A 19,288-nucleotide genomic window follows, 5' to 3' on the forward strand; every position below is an offset into this window, starting at 1 on the left:
CCCTCGCTCTAGTGGGACAGACCCTAAATATGGCCCACTGTTCCTGTAGTTTCTTCTTTGCTAGGAAATGGGGATGATGGACAGTTAAGCAGAAATACAATGGGCTACCTTTCTGAAATTAATTTGTCTTTTACTTAACTTTTCCCTGTTTGCTCTAAGTTTTTTTAATTAAATTCCAGACTTGGAAAAAAGTTGATTTTAGCAGTTTTTGCTAGGTTAATGTTTATTTCAGTGGATAAACTTGATTATTTGAGCACCATTTCCTGCCACTTTCAGTGACAGTACTCGTACACTAACTTTTTTTTTTTTTTTGAAGGCTTTATTATTTTAGAGCAGTTTGAGGTTTACAACAAAATTGAGATGGAGATGTAGACATTTCTCATATAAATCTTGTTCCTACTCATAAATACCCCCATATTAACTCTACTTCGCAGAATGGTCCATTTTTACTAAAACTGAACATATGCTCACATAGTTACCCAAAGTCCATAGTTTACATCAGGATTCACTCTTGTTTTATATTCTGTGGTACGAACAAATACGGAATGACAAGTATCTAGTATTACAGTATCACACATAGTATTTTCACTGTTCTAAAAATCCTGTTTTGTGTACTTACTCCTTACCTACCCTCCCAACCACAGTTTTACTGTGTTCATAGTTTTGCCCTTTGTAGAATGTCCAATAGCTGAAATACAGTGTGTAGTCTCTTCATATTGACTTCTTTCACTAGTGATATGCATTTACGCTTCCTGTATGTCTTCATGAGTTGATAACCCATTGTTTTTTTGTCTGGATGTACCACAGTTCATCCATTCACCTCCTGAAGGACATCTTGATTGCATCTACATTTTGACAGTATGACATCTACATCAGTAGTATGACAGTATGACAGTATGACATCTACATCATAACAGTATGAATAAAATAAAAACACTATAAACAGCTGTGTACAGGTTTTATATGAACGTGTTTTCATCTCCTTTGGGTAAACAAGAAGGAGCTGATTGCTGGTTCACATGGTGACAATGGGCTTCCCAGGTGGCACTAGTGGTAAAGAACCTGCCTGCCAGTGCAGGAGACCCAGGTTCAATCCCTGAGTTAGGGAGAGTCCCTGGAGGAGGGCCTGGCAATTTATTCCAGTATTCTTGCCTGGAGAATCCCATGGATACAGGACCCTCACGGGCTACAGCCCCTAGCATAGCAAGGACTCGGACACGACTAAAGCCACTTAACACACACACCTACATGATAACAATATGCTTAATTGTGTAAGGAACAACCAAACTTTTTCCACAGTTACTATACCATTTTGAATTCCTAAGAGCATCATATGATTGTTCCTATTGCTCCACCTGTATCTTTGTTATTACTTGGTATTGTCATATGCCAGGTTTTGGCTGTTGTAGTAAGTATGTAGTGGTATGTCAGTATTATTTGAATTTGTGTTTCTGCAAATGACATGATGTAGAGCATCTTTTCATAAACTTTTTGTCAGTCTTATTTGGTGTCTGTTAAGTTCTTTAGTCCATTTTTTAAATTGTGTACGTTTTGTTCTTATTGAGTTTTATGTGTTCTTTGTGTATTTCAGACAATAGGTCCTTACCAGATTTGTTGTTTTAAAATATTTTTTTTTCCCCTGTACATTGCTGTTTTTTCTTCCTCTTAACATTGCTGTTTGTTGTTCAGTCAGTTAAGTTGTGTTCACCTCTTTGTGATCCCATGAACTGCAGCATGCCTACCCTACTATGTTCCAAAGTTTGCCACACTCATGTCCATTTAGTTGGTGATGCCATCCAACCACCTCATCCTCTGTCGCCTCCTCTCCTGCCCTCAATCTTTCCAGTATCAGGGTCTTTACAGTGAGTTGGCTCCTCACGTCAGGTGGTCAAAATATTGGAGCTTCAACTTCAGCATCAGTCCTTCCAAAGAATATTCGTTGATTTTCTTTAGGATTGACTGGTTTGATCTCCTTGCTGTCCACGGGACTCTCAAGACTCCAGCACTGCAATTCCAAAGCATCTGTTCTTTGGCACTCAGCCTTCATTATTGTTGAACATTCATATCTCTTCATGACTACTGAAAAAACTATAACTTTGACTGCATGGACCTTTGTTGACAAAGTGATGTCTCTGCTTTTTAATACACTGTCTAGGTTTGTCATAGCTTTCCTTCCAAGGAGCAAGCATCTTTTAATTCCATGGCTGCAATCACTGTCTGCAGTGATCTTGGGGATGAAGAAAGTAAAATCTGCCACTGTTTCAATTTTTTCACCATCTGTTTGCCATGAAGTGATGGGACTGGATGCCATGATCTTCGTTTTTTATGTGTTGAGTTTTATTTATTTTTTTAATTATTTTTTTTTATTGAAGGATAATTGCTTTATAGAATTTTGTTGTTTTCTGTCAAACCTCAACATGAATCAGCCATAGGTATAAATATATCAACTCCCTTTTGAACCTCCATCCCATCTCCCTCCCCATCCCACCCCTCTAAGTTGATGCAGAGCCCCTGTTTGAGTTTCCTGAGCCATACAGCAAATTCCCATTGACTGTCTATTTTACATATGGTAATTAAGTTTCCATGTTACTGTTTCCATACATCTCACCCTCTCCTCCCTCTCCTCATGTCCATAAGTCTATTCTCTCTGTTTCTCCATTGCTGCCCTGTAAATCAATTCTTCAGTACCATTTTTCTAGATTCCATATATATGCATTAGAATGCGATATTTATCTTTCTCTTTCTGACTTACTTCACTCTGTATAATGGGTTCTAGGTTCATCCACCTCATTAGAACTGACTCAAATGTATTCCTTTTTATGGCTGAGTGGTATTCCATTGTATATATGTACCACACCTTCTTTATCCATTCATCTGTCAATGAACATGTAGGTTGCTTCCATGTTCTAGCTATTCTAAATAGTGCTGCAAGGAACAGTGGGATACATGTATCTTTTTCAATTTTGGTTTCCTCAGGATATGTGCCTAGGAGTGGGATTGCCAAGTCATATGGTGGTTTTATTCCCATTATTTAAACAAATCTCCATACCGTCTTCCATAGTGGCTGTATCCATTTACATTGCCACCAACAGTGTGAGAGCATTCCCTTTTCTCTACACCCTCTCCAGCATTTATTGTTTGTAGACTTTTTGATGGTCATGATGACCGGGAGTTGTTGATAGATAGGGGGGCCTGGCGTGCTGCGATTCATGGGGTTGCAAAGAGTCGGACATGACTGAGCGACTGAACTGAACTGATTCTGACCGGTGTGAGGTGATATCTCATAGTGGTTTAGATTTGCATTTCTCTAATAATGAGCAATGTTCAGCGTCTTTTCATAAGTTTGTTAGCCATCTGTATGTCTTCCTTGGAGAAAAGTCTGTTTAGGTCTTTCTCCCAGTTTTTGATTGGGTTGTTTTTCTGTCATTGAGTTGTATGAGCTGCTTGTATTTTTGGAAATTAATCCTTTGTCAGTTGATTCATTTGCTATCATTTTCTCCCATTCTGAGGGTTGTCTTTTCATCTTGCTTATAGTTTCCTTAGGTGTGCAAAAGCTTTAAAGTTTAACCAGGTCCCATTTATTTACTTTTGCTTTTATTTCCACTACTCTAGGAGGTGGGTCGTAGAGGATCTTTCTTTGATTTATGTCATTGAGTGTTCAGCCTATGTTTTTGCTGTAAGAGTTTTAATGTTTCTGATCTTATGTTTAGGTCTTTAATCCATTTTGAGTTTGTCTCTGTGAATGGTGTTAGGAAGTGTTCTAACTTCATTCTTTTATAGGTAGCTGTCCCGTTTTCCCAACACCATTGATTGAAGAGTCTGTCTTTGCCCCATTGTATATTCTTGCCTTCTTTGTCAAAAATAAGGTACCTATAGGTGCATGGGTTTATTTCTGGGCTTTCTATCTTGTTCCATTGGTCTGTATTTCTGTTTTTGTGCCAGTACCATACTGTCTTGATGACTGTGCTTGTAGTATAATCTGAAGTCAGGAAGGTTGATTTCCTCCAGCTCCATTCTTCTTTCTTAAGACTGCTTTGGCTATTTGGGGTCTTTTGTGTTTCCATATGAATTGTGAAATTTTTGTTCTAGTTCTGTGAAAAAACGTCATTGGTAGTTTGATGGGGATTGCATTGAATCTGTACATTGCGTTTGGTAGTATAGTCATTTTCACAATATTGATTCTTCCTTCCCAGGAACATGAAATCTCTCTCCATCTGTTTATGTCATCTTTGATTTCTTTCATTAGTGTCTTGTAATTTTCCGTTTACGGTTCTTTTATCTCCTTAGGTAAGTTTATTCCTAGATATTTAATTCTTTGTGTTGCAGTGGTGAATGGGATTAATTCCTTAATTTCTTTCTGATTTTTCATTGTTAAATATAGAAATGCAAGTGATTTCTGTGTATTGATTTTGTATCCTGCGACTTTGCTAATTTCGCTGATTAGCTCTAGTAATTTTCTGATAACTATCTTTTGGGTTTTTTATGTATAGTATCCGGAGAAGGCAATGGCACCCCACTCCAGCACTCTTGCCTGGAAAATTCCATGGACAGAGGAGCCTGATAGGCTGCAGTCCATGGGGTTGCTAGGAATCGTACATGACTGAGCAACTTCCCTTTCACTTTTCACTTTTATGCATTGGAGAAGGAAATGGCAACCCACTTCAGTATTCTTGCCTGGAGGATCCCAGAGATGGCGGAGCCTGGTGGGCTGCCGTCTGTGGGGTCGCACAGAGTCGGACACGACTGAAGCGACTTAGCATAGCATGTGTATAGTATCACTAAGCTTCCCTGGTGGCTCAGAGGTTAAAGTGTCTGCCTGCAATGCGGGAGACATGGGTTCGGTCCCTGGGTTGGGAAGATACCCTGGAGAAGGAAATGGCAATGCACTTCAGTATTCTTGCCTGGAGAATCCCATGGACGGAGGAGCCTGGTGGGCTACAGTCCACGGGGTCGCTAAGAGTCAGACACGACTGAGCGACTTCACTCACTCACTCACTCATGTACAGTATCATGTCATCTGCAAACAGTGAGAGCTTTACTTATTCTTTTCCAATCTGGATTCCTTTTATTTCTTTTTCTTTGATTGCTATAGCTAGGACTTTGAGAACTATGTTGAATAATAGTGGTGAAAGTGGAAAACCTTGTCTTGTTCTTGATCTTAGGGGGAATGCTTTCAGTTTTCACCATTGAGAATGATGTTTGCTGTAGGCTTATCATATATGGCCTTTACTATGTTGAGGCAGGTTCCTTCTATGCCCATTTTTTAAGAGTTTTCATCATAAATGGGTGCTGAATTTTGTCAAAGACTTTTTCGGCATCTATTATGATCATATGGTTTTTATCTTTCAATTTGTTAATAATGGTGTATCACATTGATTGATTTGCATATAAGGGAGAATCCTTGCATTCCTGGAATAAACCCAACTTGATCATGGTGTATGAGGTTTTTAATGTGTTGCTGAATTCTGTTTGCTAAGATTTTGTTGAGGATTTTTGCATCTATGTTCGTCAGTGATATTGGCCTATAGTTTTCTTTTTTGTGTGCTGTCTTTGATTTTGGTATCAGGGTGATGGTGGCCTCATAGAATCAATTTGGAAGTGTTCTTCCTCTGCAATTTTTTGAAAGAATTTTAGAAGGATAGGCATTAGCTCTTCTCTAAATGTTTGATGGAATTTTCCTGTGAAGCCATCTGGTCCTGGGCTTTTGTTTTTTGGGAGATTTTTGATCACAACTTCAACTTCAGTGCTTGTAATTGGGTTGTTCATAATTTGTATTTCTTTCTGGTTCAGTCTTGGAAGATTGAACTTTTCTTAGAATCTGTGTGTTTGTTCCAGGTTATCCATTTTATTGCCATATAGTTGTTCATAATAGTCTCTTATAGTTCTTTGTAATTCTGCATTGTCTGTTGTAACCCTCTCTGTTTTCATTTCTTATTTTGTTGATTTGATTCTTCTGTCTTTTTTTCGTACTGAGTTTGGCTAAAGGTTTGTGAATTTTATCTTCTCAAAGAACCAACTTTTAGTTTTATTAACCTTTACTGTTGTTTCTTTCATTTCTTTTTTATTTATTTTTGGTTGGATCTTTTATGATTTCTTTCCTTCTACTAATTTTTGGGTTTTTTTTGTTCTTTTTCCAGCTTTTTAGGTGTAAAGTTAGGTTGTATATTTGATGGTTTTTTTTTGTTTCTTGAGGTAGGATTGTATTGCTATAAACTTCCTCTTAGAAAACCTTTTGCTGCATCCCATAGGTTTTGAGTTGTTGTGTTTTCATTGTAATTTGTTTCTAGAAATTTTTTGATTTCCCTTTTGATTTCTTCAGTAACCTGTTGGTTATTTAGAAACGTGTTGTTTAATCTCCATGTGTTTGTGTTTCTTACAGTTTTTTTTCTTGTAATTGATATCTAATCTCAAAGTGTTGTGGTCAAAGAAAATGCTTGATACAGTTTCAGTTTTCTTAAGTGTACTGAAGTTTGATTTGTAACCCAGGATGTGGTCTATCATGAAGAATGTTCCATGTGCACTTGAGAAGGTGTGACGTGAAGTTGCTGAGTTGTGTCCGACTCTTTGTGACCCCATGGACTGTAACCCACCAGGCTCCTCTGTCCATGGGATTTTCCAGGCAATAGTACTGGCGTGGATTGCCATGTCCTTCTCCAAGGGATCTTCCCAACCCAGGGATTGAACCCGGGTCTCCTGCATTGTAGACAGACACTTTACCATCTGAGCCACCAAGGAAGTCAATCTTGAGAAGGTGTATTCTTCTGCATTTGGATGGAATGTCCTGAAGATATCAATCAGATCCATCTCATCTAATGTATCATTTAAAACTTGTGTTTCCTTATTAATTTTCTGTTTTGATGATCTGTCCATTGGTGTGAGTGAGGTGTTAAAGTCTCCTACTATTACTGTGTTACTGTCAATTTCTCCTTTTATGTCTGTTAGTGTTTGTCTTGGAGAAGGCAGTGGCACCCCACTCCAGTACTCTTGCCTGGAAAATCCCATGAATGGAGGAGCCTGGTAGGCTACAGTTCATGGGGTCGCTAAGAGTCGGGCATGACTGAGTGACTTCCCTTTCACTTTTCACTCTCATGCATTGGAGGAGAAAATGGCAACCCACTCCAGTGTTCTTGCCTGGTGAATCCCAGGGATGGGGGAGCCTCTTGGGCTGCTGTCTATGGGGTCGCACAGAGTCGGACGCGACTGAAGCGACTTAGCAGCAGCAGCAGCAGTGTTTATCTTATGTATTGAGGTGCTCCTATGTTGGTGCATAGATATTTACAGTTGTTATGTCTTCCTCTTGGATTGATCCCTTGATCATTATGTAGTGTCCTTCCTTATCTCTTGTAATCTTCTTTAAGGTCTATTTTGTCTGATATGAGGATTGCTACTCCAGCCTTTCTTTTGCTTCCCATTTGCATGGAGTGTATTTTTCCATCCTCTCACTTTCCATCTGTATGTGTCTTTAGGTCTGAAGTGGGTTTCTTGTAGACAGCATATATGTGGGTTTTGTTTTTGTTTCCATTCAGCCAGTCTGTGTCTTTCAGTTGGAGCACTTAATCCATTTACATTTAAAGTAATTATTATATATATATTCCTGTTGCCGTTTTCTTAATTGTTTCGGGTTGATTTTGTACATCTTTTTCTTTTCTTGTATTTCTTGACCATAAGTACCTTTAACATTTATTGTAAAGCTGGTTTGGTGGTACTAAATTCTCTTAAATTTTGCTTGTCTGAAAGCTTTTTATTTCTCTATCAATTTTGAATGAGATCTTTGCTGGGTAATCTTGGTTGTAGATTTTTCCCTTTCAGTACTTTAAATATATTCTGCTATTTCCTTTTGGCCTGCAGAGTTTCTGCTGAAAGATCAGCTGTTAAGCATATGGGGTTTCCCTTGTATGTTACTTGTTGCTTCTCCTTTGCTGTTTTTAATATTCTTTCTTTGTGTTTAGTCTTTGTTAGTTTGATTAGTATGTGTGTTGGCATGTTTCTCCTTAGGTTATCCTGTATGGGACTCTTTGTGCCTCTAGGACTTAATTGACTATTCCTTTTCCATGTTGGGGAAATTTTCAACTATAATCTCTTCAAAAATTTTCTCATACCCTTTCTTTTTCTCTTCTTTTTCTGGGACCCCTATAATTTGAATGTTGGTGCATTTTATATTGTCCCAGATGTCTCTGATGCTGTCCTCAGTTCTTTTCATTCTTTTTCCTTTATTCTGCTCTTCAGAAGTTATTTCCACTGTTTTATCTTCCAATTCACTGATTCATTCTTCTGCTTTAAATATTCTGCTCTTGATTCCTTACAGAGTATTTTAAACTTAAGTAATTCTGTTTTTTGTCTCTATGTTTAGTCTTCAGTTCTTCTCGGTCTTTGTTAGTTGATTCTTGCATTTTCTCCATTTTGTTTTCAAGGTTTATGATAATCTTTACTATCATTATTCTGAATTCTTTTTCAGGTATTTGCCTGTTTTCTCTTCATTTATTTGGACTTCTGTGTTTCTAGTTTGTTCCTTCATTTGTGTTATTTTTTTAACTTTGTGTTTGAGGTCTCCTTTTCCCAGGCTTCATGGTTGAATTCTTTCTTCTTTTTGATTTCTGCCCTCCTAAGGTTGGTGCAGTGGTTTGTGTAAGCTTCCTATAGGCTGAAATTTGTGCTGAGTGTTTCTTTTCCCTCTAATGGGCAAGGCTGAGTGAGGTGGTAATCCTGTTTGCTGATGATTGGTTTTGTATTTTTGTTTTTTGTTGTTGTTTAGATGAGGTGTACTGCACAGGGTACTACCTGGTAATGCCAGGTCTTGTATTCAAGTGGTTTCCTTTGTGTGAGTTCTCACTATTTGATACTCCCTAGGGTTAGTCTCTGATAGTCTAGGGTCTTGGAGTTATTGCTCCCACTCCAAAGGCTCAGGGCTTGATATATTCTCCACGGCATGCAGAGTACCTGTTCTTGGAGATGAAGATAAGAATGGGAAGGAGATTTTCCATGTGAATGTGTCACCTGGGCCACTCATCAGCCTTGCTCTGGTCCATCTTCTGCTCTTGCTGTCCCAGTAAACAGTTCTTCTGCGGAGGCCAAATTTCAAATGCAAATCCAGTCACAGACACCTGCTGTGCACTCTCCATCTTCTTTCCTGTGAAGCCCAAGCATCCCATCCACCACCTATTACTCTGGTCCCCATTCCTGGCCTCCTCTCTCTTGGAAGCTGTACCTCCCCTCTCCACATGTTGAGTTTTAAGCCGGCTTTTCACTCTCCTCTTTCACCTTCATCAGGAGTCTCTTTAGTTCCTCTTTGCTTTCTGCCATTAGGGTGGTATCATCTGCATATCAGAGGAAATTTGATATGTCTGCCAGCAGTCTTGATGCCTGCTTGTGATTCATCCAACCCAGCATTTCACATGATGTACTCTACATAGAAGTTAAATAAGCAGGGGGCAGTATATAATCATGATGTATTTCTTTCCCAATTTTGGACCAGTCTGTTGCTCCATTTTCAGTTGTAATTGTTGCTTTTTTAACCTACATACAGATTGCCCAGGAATCAGGTAAGGTGGTATGGTATTCCCATCTCTTTAAGAATTTTCCATATTTCATTGTGATCCACACAAAGGCTTTTGTGTAGTCAATGAAGCAGAAATAGATGTTTTTCTGAGAATTATCTTGCTTTTTCTATGAACCAACAGATGTTGACAATTTGATCTCTGGTTCCTATGCCTTTTCTAAATCCAGCTTGAACATCTCGGTTCATGTATTGTTGAAGCCTAGCTTGGAGAATTTTTATGCATTACTTTGCTAGCATGTGAAATAAGGGCAATTGTGTGGTAGTTTGAACATTGTTTGGCAGTGCTTTCTTTGGGATTGGAATGAAAACTGACCTTTTGCAATCCTGTGTCTGCTGCTGAGTTTTCCAAATTTGCTGGCATATTGAGTGCAGCCCTTTAACAGCATCATCTTATAGGATCTGAAATAGGTCAGCTGGAATTCTATCACCTCCACTAACTTTGTTTGTGGTGATTCTTCCTAATGCTCACTTGACTTTACACTCCAGGATGTCTGCCTCTAGGTGAGGGATCACACTGTCATGGTTATTTGGATCATTAAGTTCTTTTTTGTATAATTCTTCTATGTATTTTTGCCACCCCTTCTTAATACCTTCTGCTTCTGTTAGTTTCATAGCATTTCTGTCCTTTATTGTGCCCATCTTTGCGTGAAAAGTTCCCTTGGTATCTCTAATTTTCTTGAAGAGATCTCTAGTCTTCCCATTCTGTTGTTTTCCTCTATTTCTTTGCATTGATCCCTCAGGAAGGCTTTCTTATCTCTCCTTGCTCTTCTCTGGAACTCTGCATTCAAATGGGTATATCTTTTCTCCTTTGCCATTTGCCTCTACTGTTTTCTCAGGTATTTGTAAGGCCTCCTCAGACAGCCATTTTGCATTTTTACATTTCTTTTTCTTGGGGATGGTTTTAATCACTGCCTCCTGCAGAGTGTTATGAACCTCCATTCATAGGTTTTTACTCTATCAGATCTAATCCCTTTAATCTATTTCTCACTTTCACTGTATGATCATAAGGCATTTGATTTAAGTCATACCTGAATGAGCTAGTGGTTTTCCTTACTTTCTTCAATTTAAGTGTGAATTTTCAATAAGGCACTCATGATCTGAGCCATAGTCAGCTCCTGGTCTTGTTTTAGCTGACTCGAAAGAGCTTCTGCATCTTCAGCTGCAAGCAATATAATCAACCTGATTTTGAAATTGACCATCTGGTAGTGTCCATGTATAGAGTCGTCTCTTGCTTTGTTGGTAAAGAATGTTTTCTTTGACCAGCATGTTCTCTTTGCAAAAGTCTATTAGCCTTTGCCCTGCTTCATTTTGTACTCCATGGTCAAACTTGCTTGTTACTGCAGGTATCTCTTGACTTCCTCCTTTTGCATTCCATTCGTCTGTGATGAAAGGGACATCTTTTTGGCGTATTAGTTCTAGAAGGTCTTGTAGATCTTGATAGAACCATTCAAATTCACTTTCTTCAGTGTTAGTGGTTGGGGCATAGACTTGGATTACTGTGATATTGAATGGTTTGCTTTGCAAACAAACCAAGATCATTCCCAAGTACTGCATTTCAGACTCTTGTTGCCTTTGAGGGCTACTGCATTCCTTCTAAGGGATTCTTGCCCACAGTAGTTGATATAATGGTTATCTGAATTAAATTCTCTCATTTTGGTCTATTTTAGTTGACTGGTTCCTAAAATGTCAATGTTCAGTCATCTCCTGTTTGACCACTCCTCTCCTGAGGAGGAGATATTTCTTCAGATTTTACTGTTAGAACTTGGTCAAATTCCTGTAGGTATATATCAAATTATTTGGGGCCTCCCAATGGCTGGCTCCCTCTAGAGTTTTTAACTCTCAGTTATCTACACTAACATCTCCAGCAGTTCATCAGTTACAATTTAGATTTTCCAGCCTTGGTTCTGGTGTCCATGGTGTCTTCCTTTTGCAGGTCTCTGCTCTGGTAAGTCGTGACTGTCTGTCTGTCTGTCCAGTCTTAGGGGCAGCAGTTTACCCTGTGTCCTCCCCTCTTGCATATCCAAGAAGACTTTTTGGTTTTTCAGTTCTTCAGCTTTTTACTTGTTAGTATGGAGTGGCAACTTAAAACTCCTTTCATAGGGAACCAGAAACCCCAAACCCTTCAAAACTTCTTAATCTAGAAATTAAAATGTGAATAGAATTCTTTGTGAATTAATCTGTCAGTTTAGATCAAATACCTGTGTATTTTCTTTGTTGTGCATGAAACAGAGTAGCAATAAATGCAGAGTGAAATTTTTTTATTTTACTATTTTTAATTTGAAAAATACTTTAAGATTATATTGATTGCTAATTTTTTTCCTGTCTTTTTTTCATGCAGATTTGAAACCAAAATAGATTCATTTCATGTTACTGGCTTACCAGATAACTCAACAAAACCCCGCCTCCTGTCTTCATTAGATGATGCTGCATCACTCTTGAAAATTATGTTTGAGATAAATCCTTTAGATGAAACTGTTGCTCAGAGGTGTATCATAGAAGCTGAACCTTTAGAAATGTTATATGATGCAGTAAGCATTTTTTGCAATTCCTAAGTTTTAATATATTTCTATTTGCCTTGAGTTTGTCCTCATGTTATTTATACTTATTTTAACAGAGAACAGTGAATAGTATAGTAGAATTCTTCAGACCTCCAAAAGAGGTAAATCTAGCACAGCTGACTTCAGTAACTTTGACAAAACTTGAAGAATTTCGTGATAAGACAGCAACAGGTAAATGCCAGTATTATTGTTGGTTTATCATTTAATACAGTTTGAGTCATGTTATACTGATTTTAGTATTCTTTGAGTTTATATTTGTAGACTAGATACAGTTTTAATTGAAACTTAGTGTGGTGCTTTTATATATTTAAATTCAAATATAATGATAATTATGTCTTACACTTAGCAAGGTCTGACCTTTGAACCACATTCATGTTAATTGCAAAATTTTGTTAGGATTTTTGAAATTCTGTTTATGACAGAAACTGGCCTGTATTTTCCTTTCTTGTAATGACTTCCAGATTTTAGTCTATTGGTCTCAGAACCTAGAAGTTCCACCCTTTTTTATTATCTTGGAGAGTTTGTATAAGATTGGGTCTCATTTCTTTTTTCAGTCTTTGGGCTAGGAGATGTCTTTGGGAACAATTTTAAACTAGAGGTTCATTTTTTTTAAATATAGATGACTATAGAGATGATCTCTGTGGTTTTTAATGGTTTGTAATTTGTTGAGACTTGCTTTCTGGCTCAATATATGGTAATTTTAAAAATGTTCCATATATGTTTGAAAAGTATGTACTTCATGTTTTCTGTACCCTTAGTAGATTTTTTTTCCCCTTTTTACCATATTCTAACAGTTATTTAGAGAAGTACATGAAAAACACCTCACTGTCAGTTGATTTGTAAATTTCATGTGGATCTGTAATTTTCTGCTTTATAGATTTTGTTGCTAATTAGGTACATATAGAGATAATTTTTTCCTGTGAACCAAATCTTTTATCTGTATGAAATTTTCAGTATTTTTAGTAATGCTTTACTTTTTCAATGTTCTTTTTGTTCTGATTTTAATATATATATTTTAGGTTTCCTTTGGTTGTAATTTGGCTGCTACATGTTTTTTTTCTTCTTCTATATTCTTTTCCCGTCTATCTTTAGTTCTAGATGTGTCATTTCAACAACATATATGAGGTGTTTTTCAAGCTGTGATATTCAGTCTTTTCTGTTTCTTGACTGTTTTTTGCCTGTCTTTGGATAAATTACAGCATTGTTTCCTCAGCTCCCACCTTTGTACCATTTGAAACTTAAACATTCTCTCTTCACCCCCTTTTCCTTCTGCCCTCAGTGTTTTCCACCATCGTGGTCTTTTCCAATCAGCTGGCTCTTTCTATCAGGTGGCCAAAGTATTGGAGGTTCAACTTTAGCAGCAGTCCTTCCAGTGAATATTCAGGGTTGATTTCCTTTAGGATTGACTGGTTTGATCTCCTTGCTGTCCATGGGACTCTCAGGAGTCTTCTGCAGCACCAAGTTTTTCTCAGAGACCTTCTTTGCATTCTCTTATGGATAGGTTTTAGGGAGAGGGAGATTTAACTTCTGTATGGCTCTTAATTTTAGTATGTATGTTTTAGATCCCAGATTTATGAGAACTCCTGCTGGACTCTTATTTTTTTTGTCATCTGTTCCCTATGCTCTATGAGACTATGGAAAGGAGTTCCAAAGTTTACCAAGTGCAGAACATGGTCTCAGGATAAAATTTTTTTGGTTCCCTTTGAAATCTTTTGGCTAACTCTTTCAGTTTGATTTTCTACTTGATAGATGCTTACTCTCTTGCCTCCTCTTAATGTTTCATTTGCATTGCTGTTTGTTTTGCTCTATGTCCCACAATTTTTATTGCTTTATGTGGAAGAAAAAGTTTGGCTATCTACTTATTGATGTTACCAGGATTTAAACTCTAGTTAAATGTTTTAATATAAGTTGAAAACATTATTTTAGTTAAAATTCATTGGGATAGATTCATCTGTTTTTACAGAAAGCTCTGGTGGCTTATTTTGGTTTACATATGGTTTTATTGAAGACAATTTAGTAATTGAAAATTTTTCATTGTCTCAAGTAATATAAAGGTTGAGTTCATTGTTTGGTATAGCAGATGTAGCTGTGTTAATTTCAAAAATTGGGGAGAATTATAGAGATTCTAATATCACAGATATGAATAACTATTTCATGGAACTTAATTTTTTTAGATGTGTATCTTCCAAGTTTTACCCAATTGAGTTCATGGATCAAAAATTCTTTTTGATTGTTACAGTTTTATACTTGGCTAATATTTAATTAGGAGCATACACATTGACTTTATATTGAAAATATCTTGCTGAAGGTTATTTAAAAATTAATACTAACTTCACATTATTTTAAAATTGTGTTATTAATTCATGTGTTTAGTGATTCTCTGTTTCTTGATTAATTTGTGAACATTATTCATTGTAAAGATTTAAATTTTCTGCAGGTCTGGTATATATTATTGAAACACAGAAAGTTCTTGATCTCAAAATTAACTTGAATGCTTCATATATCATTATCCCACAAGATGGTATCTTTAGCCCTACGTCAAATCTCCTTCTTTTGGATCTTGGACATCTAAAGGTATATACTACTATTAAGTATTTTATATGTCATTTATGATATTACTTTGTTTAAGATGTCTTTTGGTTTATAGATGTTTGATTTGATAAATTAATTTTTAGCTTAGTAGCAGAAACTAAGATTTGAGAAAGCCTCCCTTTGTAACGAATAAAGTGGTTTCATTTAGTTAGGTAGTTTTCTACATTTCTTACATGAAAATGACCGATTGAACGCTGAAGGTCAGAGGCAAACCTAAGAATTATATTTGTAAAGTTTGAGAGTAGTGCTTGAGGAGTTTATTTCCTTTTCAATTTAAATTTATTGCTTGATCAATTAAAATGTATAGAGTAGGAGGAAGTTCTAGAAGTCATCAAATGTATTTTCACCCTTCTGAAATTATTTGTGTATATACTATAAATATTGACATTTTAGTATTTCTATTAAATAATCCTAAAATTGAGAGATGGTCTTCTTTCATTTCCCTTCCTGTTCAGTTATGTATGTTTTTCCATCAGTTTTGAGTAGAGAATACTTTTTTCTGTGTTTCTGGTTCTATGCCGTTCAATATGGTACCCACTTTTATTTATTTAAATTGATTAAAGTTTTTTTTAAATTCGGTTCTTAGTTATACTTTAGCTACATTCCAGCATTTAATAGTCACAAATGGCTTATGGCTACTGTATTAAAACAGGTGGAGAGCATTTTTATCATCATAGGAAGCTCAGTTGGAAAGGAGTACTCCGTATCATTAAATGTAGAGGACTAGCTAACAGTTTAAGACCCAAGAGGGATAGATATGGAATGCTCTTTCTGGCTACCTAATAAATTTGTGTCTTTCCTTGGTATTCTCCTTTATGTATTTTTTTACTCCTCAGTTAGTAATTATGTAGACAGTGCTGGATTTACATTCATAATAAAATTTTATACAGCTAATAATTCATATTTGAACTTGTTTATGGATTTGGTTCATGGGCAGTGTGGCATAGTGGAAATAGCCAGTGAAAAGGTATAGTGGTCAAAAGTAATAGTATATCTTTAGTTTTATGACCTTAGGCAATTTGCATAACATTTTGCCTAAAATTTGTTACTTTCAAACACATAGTCAATTTTGACTGTGTACTTCAGATGAATTGTAAAATAAAGGGGAGAATTTTATAATACAAAACATATATATGCATATGTGTGTGTGTGTGTGTGTGAATGAATGGGTGAACAAAATCTTTATATACTACTGTAAAATGATTTCCAGGATACTTGAGTGAAAAAGTAGCATAAAGAATATAGCGTGGAAGAGTTATATAACTATAACTTGCTTGAAAAGTGAAGGTCGCTCAGTTGTGTCCGACTCTTTGTGACCCCATGGACTTTACAGTCCGTGGAATTCTCCAGGCCAAAATGCTGGAGTGGGTAGCCTTTCCCTTCTCCAGGGGATCTTCCCAACCCAGGGATCGAACCCCAGGTCTCCTGCATTGCAGGTGGATTCTTTACTAGCTGAGGCACAAGGGAAACCAAAGAATAGTGGAGTGGGTAGCCTATCCCTTCTCCAGCGGATCTTCCTGACCCAGGAATTGAACCGGGGTCCCCTGCATTGCAGGTAAATTCTTTGCCAATTGAACTATTAGGGAAGCCCATTGGGGTTGCATAAATGGCAGAGATGGAATTAAAATTCAGGTATCAGTTCAGTTCAGTCACTCAGCCATGTCCAGCTCTTTGTGACTCCATGGACTGCAGCATGCCAGGCCTTCCTGTCCATCACCAACTCCCAGAGTTTACTCAAACTCATGTCCATTGAGTTGATGATGCCATCCAACCATCTCATCCTCTGTCGTCCCCTTCTCCTCCCACCCTCAGTCTTTCCCAGCATCAGGGTGTTTTCCAGTGAGTCAGTTCTTCGCACCAGGTGGCCAAAGTATTGGAGTTTCAGCTTCAGCATTAGTTCAGCATTAGTCCAATGAATATTAGGACTTATTTCCCTTAGGATTGATCTCCTTTCTGTCCAAGGGACTCTCTCTCATGTATGGATGTGAGAGCTGGACTGTAAAGAAAGCTGAGTGCCGAAGAATTGATGCTTTTGAACTGTGGTGTTGGAGAAGACTCTTGAGAGTCTCTTGGACTGCAAGGAGATCCAACCAGTCCATCCTAAAGGAGATCAGTCCTGGGTGTTCATTGGAAGGACTGATGTTTAAGCTGAAACTCCAATTCTTTGGCCACCTGATGCGAAGAGCTGACTCATTATAAAAGACCCTGATGCTGGGAAAGATTGAGGGCAGGAGGAGAAGAGGATGAGATGGTTGGATGGCATCACCGACTTAATGGACATGAGTTTGGGTGGACTCTGGGAGTTAGTGATGAACAGGGAGGCCTGGTGTGCTGTGGTTCATGGGGTCGCAAAGAGTCGTACACGACTGAGCGATTGAACTGAACTGAACTAGGTTGGCCATAACTTTTTTCCCAAGGAGGAAGAATCTTTTAATTTCATGGCTGCAGTCATCATCTGCAGTGATTTTAGAGCCCTAAAAAATGAAGTCAGCCACTGTTTCCCCACCTATTTGCCATGAAGTGATGGGGCCAGATGCCATGATCTTAGTTTTCTGAATGTGGAGCTTTAAGCCAACTTTTTCCCTCTCCTCTTTCACTTTCGTCAAGAGACTTTTTAGTTCCTCTTCACTTTCTGCCATAAGGATGGTATCATCTGCATATCTGAGGTTATTGATATTTCTCCCAGCAATCTTGATTCCAGCTTGTGGTTCATCCAGCAGTGTTTCTCAGTGATATACTCTGCATATAAGTTAAATAAGCAGGGTGACAATATACAGCCTTGACGTACTTCTTTCCCTATTTGGAACCAGTCTGAGGTTCCATGTTCAGTTCTAACTGTTGCTTCCTAACCTGCATACAGATTTCTCAGGGGACAAGTTTGATGATCTGGTATTCGAATCTCTTTCAGAATTTTCACAGTTTGTTGTGATCCGCACAGTCAAAGGCTTTGGCATAGTCAATAAAGCAGAAATAGATGTTTTTCTGGAACTCTCTTGCTTTTTTGATGCAGGTATCAGGTATACTAATATTTAATCCTGGAATCTCACTTATCATTATAAAGTTATCTAAATGTCTTATCATGCCATGGATATATTTTATAAGATGTATTTGTATCTTAATATTGTTTTTAATAAAAAGTCTTCTTCAGTTCAGTTCAGTCGTTCGATCGTGTCCGAATTACTGCAACCCCATGAATTGCAGCACGCCAGGCCTCCCTGTCCATCACCAACTCCCAGAGTTCACTCAAACTCATATCCATTGAGTCGGTGATGCCATGCAGCCATCTCATCCTCTCTCGTCCCCTTCTTCTCCTGCCCGCAATCCCTCCCAGCATCAGAGTCTTTTCCAATGAATCAACTCTTCGCGTGAGGTGGCCAAAGTATTGGAGTTTCAGCTTTAGCATCAGTCCTTCCAAAGAACACCCAGGACTGATCTCCTTTAGAATGGACTGACTGGATCTCCTTGCAGTCCAAGGGACTCTCAAGAGTCTTCTCCAACACCACAGTTCAAAAGCATCAATTCTTCAGCGCTCAGCCTTCTTCACAGTCCAACTCTCACATCCATACATGACCACTGGAAAAACCATAGCCTTGACTAGACGGACCTTTGTTGGCAAAGTAATGTCTCTGCTTTTGAATATGCTATCTAGGTTGGTCATAACTTTCCTTCCAAGGAGTAAGCGTCTTTTAATTTCATGGCTGCCGTCACTATCTGCAGTGATTTTGGAGCCCCCATAAATAAAGTCTGACACTGTTTCCACTGTTTCTCCATTTATTTCCCATGAAGTGATGGGACCAGATGCCATGATCTTAGTTTTCTGAATGTTGAGCTTTAAGCCAACTTTTGGACTCTCCTCTTTCACTTTCATCAAGAGGCTTTTGAGTTCCTCTTCACTTTCTGCCATAAGGGTGTTGTCATCTGCATATCTGAGGTTATTGATATTTCTCCCGGCAATCTTGATTCCAGCTTGTGCTTCTTCCAGCCTAGTGTTTCTCATGATGTACTCTACATATAAATTAAAAAAGCAGAGTGACAATATACAGCCTTGACGTACTCCGTTTCCTATTTGGAACCAGTCTGTTGTTCCATGTTCAGTTCTAGCTGTTGCTTCTTGACCTGCTTACAGGTTTCTCAAGAGGCAGGTCAGGTGGTCTGGTATTCCCATCTCTTGAATTTTCCACAGTTTGTTGTGATCCACACAGTCAAAGGCTTTGGCATAGTCAATAAAGCAGAAGTAGATGTTTTTCTGGATCTCTCTTGCTTTTTCGATGATCTGGTGGATGTTGGTAATTTGATCTCTGGTTCCTCTGCCTTTTCTAAAACCAGCTTGAACATCAGGAAGTTCATGGTTCATGTATTGCTGAAGCCTGGCTTGGAGAATTTTGAGCATTACTTTACTAGTGTGTGAGATGAGTGCAATTGTGTGGTAGTTTGAGCATTCTTTGGCATTGCCTTTCTTTGGGATTGGAATGAAAACTGACCTTTTCCAGTCCTGTGGTCACTGCTGAATTTTCCAAATTTGCTGGCATATTGAGTGCAGCACTTTCACAGCATCATCTTTCAGGATTTGAAATATTTCAAC

At 37.9% G+C, this 19,288-nt stretch overlaps 1 protein-coding gene across 3 annotated transcripts in view; it reads left to right on the forward strand.

Annotated features, from left to right (window-relative positions):
- VPS13A (vacuolar protein sorting 13 homolog A) overlaps positions 1-19,288 on the forward strand; it is a 282,305-nt gene that overhangs the window by 79,619 nt on the left and 183,398 nt on the right. For 2 of the 3 annotated variants that reach the window (XM_086415617.1, XM_086415618.1), the window contains exons 18-20: positions 11,895-12,084; positions 12,171-12,285; positions 14,552-14,688. In XM_086415617.1, coding sequence (XP_086271743.1) covers positions 11,895-12,084; positions 12,171-12,285; positions 14,552-14,688 — 442 coding nt within the window. Of the gene's footprint in view, positions 1-11,894; positions 12,085-12,170; positions 12,286-14,551; positions 14,689-19,288 lie in introns of those variants that run through there. The other variant, XM_086415619.1, reaches the window with a different exon arrangement.

The sequence above is a fragment of the Bos grunniens genome, chromosome 8, assembly GCF_055505025.1.
Source record: "Bos grunniens cultivar Pamir isolate PY7600 chromosome 8, Bosgru_T2T1.0, whole genome shotgun sequence".
Lineage (NCBI taxonomy): Eukaryota > Metazoa > Chordata > Mammalia > Artiodactyla > Bovidae > Bos > Bos grunniens.